At 35.0% G+C, this 7,329-nt stretch overlaps 1 protein-coding gene across 1 annotated transcript; it reads left to right on the top strand.

Annotated features, from left to right (window-relative positions):
• Nucleotides 1-350: 350 nt before the first annotated feature.
• LOC138896083 (uncharacterized mitochondrial protein AtMg00310-like) lies at nucleotides 351-845 on the top strand. The gene has a single exon (XM_070180861.1). The coding sequence runs from the start codon at nucleotides 351-353 to the stop codon at nucleotides 843-845; it is 495 nt and encodes a 164-aa protein (XP_070036962.1).
• Nucleotides 846-7,329: the final 6,484 nt, after the last annotated feature.

Genomic DNA, 7,329 nt, shown 5'->3' with positions numbered 1-7,329 from the left:
AAAAGAGCCCACCATTTATTATTTTGTAACGATGTTGCTTCGTCTTCTCGGTCATCTGATAGTGTATCATGTAGTTCATTATAAAAATGATAATTTTGTATCAAATTTATTTATGTTCAGGACCATGATTTGCGATAATATAATGAATGTTATTGATAATGGTATTGTTGGGTATTTGTGATAGTTTTTAAAACTTATGGGTATAAGTCATGTTTCATATTTTTCCAAACCAAACTTCACCCAAAACAGATGTCCAAACACATTTTAATCTTCAAACCAAACTTCACCCAAATCAGATTTTTCAAAATAAATTTGGAAATCTATGGCCAAACGCTAGCTTATTAGCTGCTATGGAACCATCTAAAACCATATTCAAGCAAATCGAAAGATACTTTACTAAATGTTTTTGGGGTTCTGCTGATGGTAAACAAAGGTATCATTGGAGCTCTTGGGGCAACATGTGTTATCCAAAGGAGGAGGGAGGTTTGGGCTTTAGAAGCATGATGGATATCTGTGAAAGTTTTGCAATTAAAAAATGGCGGAGATTCAGGACATGCCAGTCTCTTTGGGCTGATTTTCTTATGGCTAAATACTGCAGTAGACAACACCCTTGTGAGAAGAAATGGTCCAAGAGACAGTCACATGCCTGGAAGAAGTTGTTACAGGCAAGGGACAGAGAGGAAGAGAACATAGTGTGGAATATCAATAAAGGAGCTATTAGCTTATGGTCGGATAACTGGACAGGATTGGGGGCATTAGCTGACAAAGTCATGCTTGAAGAACATCCAGACAGAAGAATGATCATGGAGTCTAGAGTAGGGGGCAATGGTCTTTTGCTGAATTAACACAACTCCCAGAATTCATTATGGAGCTGATCAATTCAATTAAAATTGGAGATCTATCAGAATGATGAGCCAGTATGGAAAGTCACAACAGGTAAATTTACTACCAAGTCTGCTTGGCATTTGATCTGAAAGACTAAAAACTGTCAACCTTTTCTAAAGAAAATTTGGAACAAGTTTATCCCCTTTAAAATGTATTTTCTTATGTGGAGATTGATTAAAAGAAAGCTACCATTCAACGATACTATAGGCAGGTTTGGTCATCACATTGTGTCTAGATGCTCTTGCTATAGAATACCACAAGCAGAAGACATGATGCATACCTTTGTTTCTGGGAAATGGCTATAAAAATCTGGAAATTCTTTGGTGAGCCAACGGGCATCAGGTGGGAAGATTGTAGTATTACTGCAATGCTGTCTACATGGTGGGGTTCAAGAACAAAGAATATTTTACATATGATGTTAATGAGAATAATTTCTATTGTTATATGTTGGGAGCTTTGGAAAGCTAGGTGTGCTACTAGATATGGAGGTAATAGAATATCTATTGCAGTGCTACTAGATATTGCAAGTGTTCAATACTTCATTTCAATTCATTTGAGATGGGTGACTCTTAAGCACAATGTGCCTTTGGAGGGAAACACGCAATGGAAATACATTTGTGACAGATTGGTATCTCTTATTCCTAGAATAAAAAGCATGCCAATTAAGTGGATGAAACCTCCAGCAAACTGGATAGAAGTGAACACAGATGGGAGTAGCTTTAATGATGGAAGAAATGGAGGAAGGGGCATAGTCAGACATTACGAAGCTAAGTTAGTGTTGGCTTTTTCACAATAACTAGATATTGGAAAAAATAATTATTCCGAGGCAAAGGCAGCTTGGTTTGTGGAGTTCATTGGTGCTTGAGTAATGAATATTTCAATATCATCCTTGAATGTGACTCCATGCTAATCATTCAAATGTTGCAAGGAAAAATAAATATGCCATGGCATCTACATCCGATTATCAAAGAAGTAAAGAAGATGGTTGAACAAGGTAACGCCAATATTAAATTCAGTCATTACTTTAGGGAAAGGAATCAAGTGGCTGATGTGATGGAAAAATAGGGAGCAAATGGATACGACATGGTGATTTTTGACCCTGGAGATTTACCTAGACAGGCTTTGGGATGTTTAAGAATGGATAAATGGCAGATGCCATCTTTTAGACACAGGGCTGTGAAGAACTCTTATTTAGTGCCTGTTGGAGTTGGATAAGTTCATCAGAAGTACACATAGGTTTGTAGTAATAGGAAAAGGAGTATATTTTTGTAAAGAGCTAATATGGTATTTTGACATCTCAACGGTTATGTCCATTTTAACTTGGAAGCATGTGAATGTACAGTCTCCTTTTTATTGTATTAATTTTTTTTTTTATCTATAGAGGGTGCTGCCACCGTACGGCAGAAACAATTAAAAAACATTATTCTTTGGGATTGTATACATCTTCCCATATTTGTGCTGATTCATAATGAAGTATATTACAATTTCACCCATTTTTGGGTGTATTTACATTAAGCAACAGTATCATGTAACACTACTTCGTCGAAGTCTTTTATTAAATTATGTACAATTAATATGAGCCTTATTCTACTAAGAATTGACATCAGATCTCCTCTAGGTTAGAATCCACCAAAACGACATCACCATAGAATCGTAGACCTCTTCTAGGAACACTTTGACACTACCGAAAATGAATTATTTTAGTATATAAGTGAATTTAAAATCATAATTTTGAAAAAAGAAAAGTTCGTCCTCTATGATTTGTAATTTTTTTGCGTGTTAACTTGTTGTTGTTGCTGTTGTTGTTGTTCTTCTTCTTCTCAACTTTATATTTCTCTTTCATCATCTATGCCAACTCCACGGGTCACCGATCCTTATAAGTTGTCTTGGTATTTTGTTTTTGTTTCATTTTTCATTGAATATTTTTTAAGAAATTCATTATTTTTCTTTATGAGTTAAATTCTCTGAAATATTTTTTTTAATATGATGTCGTTATGGAATTTCTATCTATTCACTTCTTTAAATAGTGAATTTTTTTGCATTTTTTGCGTACGCCACTATGTGTCATCTATCCAATGAAAACTTGAGAAATGAATACAATAAGAAATGAAGAGGAGCCAAGATTTCATTATTATAAAGGATCTAATATCACTTTTACAGGAAGGCTTGACATGCTATTAATGTGTTTACTGTGATTTAAATTATAATATTTTAGCCACTTTTATAGTGACTTACGAATCTTTCCTATTCCGGTGATTTTATATTTCTTACCATTCCCAAAAAGTCACACTTCCTCCTTGAAACACTGTTAGTGAGAAAATTTCTTCCACTCTGTCATGTGCTTTGAGCAGCCACTATCAATATATTCTTGGCTGATTCCTCTTACTTTAGCATGCAGAACATATCAGAGGTTAGATTTAGGAACCTAAACCAGCTTTGGTCCCCCTCTTATAACTGAAAGGATGAATCAAATATTTTTTTCATCCAGCTTGGTAAGTTAAGACTTCATCACAAAAGAAGTCTTTCTTTCTTTTTGATTCAAAATTGGAGCCCTTTTATTTTGTATATTGAACAGTACTAAGCAAGTTTCTCTATAGTGACTAGTATTAGCATAATGCGTACAGATCACGTCCAATTCACACTCCAATTAAGGAAATATGAATGGTCGTTATAAAAATAAACCCAACGCGAGTTGAGTCGAATCTACAAGGAGTTTAGAGTGGGTGTTGAGGTAAATACTCAAGAGAGAAACTTGAAATAACTAGATTTAGCTTCCAAACAAAGGTGGGTAAAAATTGTGCTAAATTAAACTACTAATGTTTTTTTCACTAGGCTAATGAATAAGTAATAACTAAAATATTTTTGAGATTTTTTTAAATAGAGAAAAGCCTAGGGTTGTAACATTAACCTAGGTGTAAATCTAATGGGTAGAGTAAATTTATGCTTGGCTGATAGATCGGGGTTTGTTATGACTCTCAATACACAAGTACTCACTCAATACCTCTTGGTTAAAGAGTGATCAAGCCCAAATTGGTTCTCTCGAGTTCAAACGGAGCAATGAAAGCAATTGAATGAGTCCAAATTGGATTATCCTTATCTCTAGTTCAAATCCTTGAATTAAACTAATCAATACTTCAACTAGTTCAATTCTAGTTAGCCAAATTTTTCGAGACAAAATTCCTCTTTCTCAAGTAAGAACAAAGTCAAATAGGCATGAATCAATGTTTGCAACTATTAATTATAACTTTAAAACATAAACAAGGCTAAATAATATTAACCCAATCAATAGCAAGTATTAATTAAACACCCATAAATTTTACACACTAGGGTTGGATCACAACCCTAGATAAAAATCTAGCTACTCATTATGGACATGAAAAAATAAAAAGAAGAAGAAATTAAATACATAAAGCTAAATTAAATTGGAAAAGTAATTGATCCTATCTAATTTTAGCTCAAAGTTTTCCCAAATAGCTAAGAATAACAACCAGCTACTGCTACAATACAAAAAAATTACTCTAAAAAGTGTTTCATACCTATTTTTAGTGCTCCGAATCTTCTGACAAAAATACCCTTCGAAGAGTTTTGTGGCCGCACATTAACATTTGTTGTCAGCACTTTGCTAGGTTACTGTTGTGGGTGATTTCAGTTGGAGGAGTTCTGCGGCCGCACTTTAGCTTCTGCGGCCGCATTTGGATTCCAGCGGGCCGCATTTGAGAATGCTTCAGGCTTATTCAATTGCACCTTCTCTGATCTTTCAGGCTTGTCAGTGTGAACCTATTTTGCAAACCAAGTGTGACCGCACTTTTTAGTCAGCGGACCGCACTTCTGCCTAAATTCCTTGAAGCTCCAGTTCTTCTTTTGCGGCTGCATTTTATCTTCTGCGGACCACACTTGCTTTTGTGGCAATAGATGAAATTCTGTGGACTACACTTTTCTTAGCATTTCTCTTCTTTGCTGAAATTGGTTAGATCATCTCCTTTTTGAGTTATTTTTCTTCATTGAAATACTTTCTCAGCACATCTGCAATTCAACAATTTTTATTAGATTCGAAGACAAAAATCAGTACTTTTCGGACTATAAACTATAGCAAGAAGGTACTAATAAATGGTTAAAATCCACACTTATCATGTACATAGCTTACTAGATGCAGAAGATACATACTTGGAATTGACCTTAGCGAGAGGTTTGTAGTATTCTCTACCAGTTTTATTTCTGCTGTGATTTTGGTTCAGCCTTTCTAAAGTGTCTGAGGACCTGTTCCACTTGGAGGTTTTAGTTAGTTCATATTTAACCTTATTCAGGTCCTCTTAAATTGCTTTATTTCATTCAACTTCGTCGTATAAATTTTTCTTGGTCAATTTTAATTCCTTTTCAAGTGGCTCTTAAATATCACTGATCCACCTTTTCCTTTACACGATGCTTCCTTCAATTTCTCGTATTAAGATTTGAGTGCTTCAATTTCAATTTTTAAAATAAGAACCTATTTCTTAAAATCTTGTTTTTTTCCTTTTTAGTTCAGATGTTATAAACTCAAGATTATGATATTCAGACTTAACAATTGAAAAAATCATTGAAGAATTTTTGTTTGCCAGCACTCAACTTTTTAATCTGATTAATTAATGAGAGCATCATGGCAGTACAATCTTTTCTTAAGAAGAAGATGAAGGTTATCTTTAAGGTCGAGGACATTTACCTCCTCGTTTCCCGCTTCTGATTCAGAGTCACTTATGACCATAAATAATACGACGTCATTAGTGTTAACCTTCTCAAAATCAGTGCTTTTCAAGCCATGTATGAGTGTGTTTCTTCTTGTATTATGATTATCCTTTCCTAGATTTCATTGGCAGTATTACATCTCGAAATCTTATTGATCTCCTCAAGTCTAAGAACATAATACAAAATCAACTTGGCTTTGGCATTTTTCTCTAGCATTATCTTGTCATCAACATTGAACTCTTCTTCTGTTTTGGCAACTTTCTTTCCTTCTTTATCAATCTTTATTCGTGTAAAGGTCCCTGAATCAGAATCATCCATAGGTCAAAGTCCTCAGGCTGCAAAAGGTTTATGTTCTATCCTTTCACCAACTAAAATATTGTCCATTAAACGGGGGTGGACGATTTATTGGATCTCCCTCTAGCTACGTTTTTTGATCCCATCAGTTTCTTCATCTTCATCCTGATTGTCATCACTGCCATATTCATATGCAACTGAGAATACTTGATTTATGGCACCCTCTGCAACCTTCATTTTAGCTTCAGAGCTTTATTGTAACTATAACATAGACCACAATCCTTCTTCTGTTTCTTGACATGCTCCTTTGCCCATTCAATTTTTCGTTGGGGACAATTCCTGATCATATGATCAAGCCTCCCACATTTTTTCCACTCATCTTATGAATCTCTCAAAGGTGTAAGACTCGTAATTGAGAGTCTGCTTTGATACCAATTGTTAGTTTTAATGCACCAATTATACACTAGAAGTGGGGGGTGGGGGGAGAATAATATATCTATCAATTAAAATTTTCTATAAGAAGTTTTACTTTTTTCCTAGAACTGGGTTCTCGAAGTGGCTCTTGTAATTCCTGTAACTAATAATATAATGACCCGACCGATCTTTTTATGTATTTTCACCTTGATTCCTCTTTTGATGCTTCACACATATGTATTTGTGGCTTTATGATTTATGGGGTTTGTTAGTTTCGTTCCGAAAATATTTTGGGTGGATTTGGACCCTTTGGTTCTTGGCTTAGAAGCTTAAGTTGAAAATATTTTTCAAAGTTTTACTTTTGTGAAAACGACCCCAAAATGGCATTTTGATGGCTCCAATAGGTTTGTATCATGATATTGTACTTGGGCATATCCTGGAATTGAATTCGGAGGTCCGTAGGCTGATTTTTATTATTTTGCCGAAAGTTGGCAATTTAAAATTTAGAAGCTTTTTCAAGTTTGACCATAGGTGACTTTTTGGCTATCGGATTTGAATTTAGTTTTGGGACTTGGAATAGGTCCGTTTTTCTAGTTTGAACTTTTCTGCAAAATTTGGTGTCATTTAGAGTTAGTTTGATAGGATTCAGACTCTTGGTTGAAATTCTAAAGGCTCTTGAGTTTTCATTTGAAATTTATGTATTTTGATGTCTAAATCGTAGTTATAGATATTATTTTGGTGTTTTGATCACACGAGCGAGTTCGTATGATATTTTTAGACTTGTGTGGATATTTGGTTTGGATCTCCGAGGGCTCGGGTGAGTTTCAGACGTGTTTCGAAAAGGTTTGGACTCAAATACAGGTTGTTGGTGTGCTGGTGCAACAGTTGTCGCAATTGCGAACATGAAAGGGGGACTCAGATATCGCAATTGCGATACTTGGTTCGCATTTGCGAAGATTAGGCATAGGTGGGTTAGTTCGCATTTGCGATAAATAGGATGCATTTGCGAGGAGAGCA

Source organism: Nicotiana tomentosiformis, chromosome 7 (assembly GCF_000390325.3).
Source record: "Nicotiana tomentosiformis chromosome 7, ASM39032v3, whole genome shotgun sequence".
NCBI lineage: Eukaryota > Viridiplantae > Streptophyta > Magnoliopsida > Solanales > Solanaceae > Nicotiana > Nicotiana tomentosiformis.
This window is presented reverse-complemented; position numbering and strand designations above follow the sequence as displayed.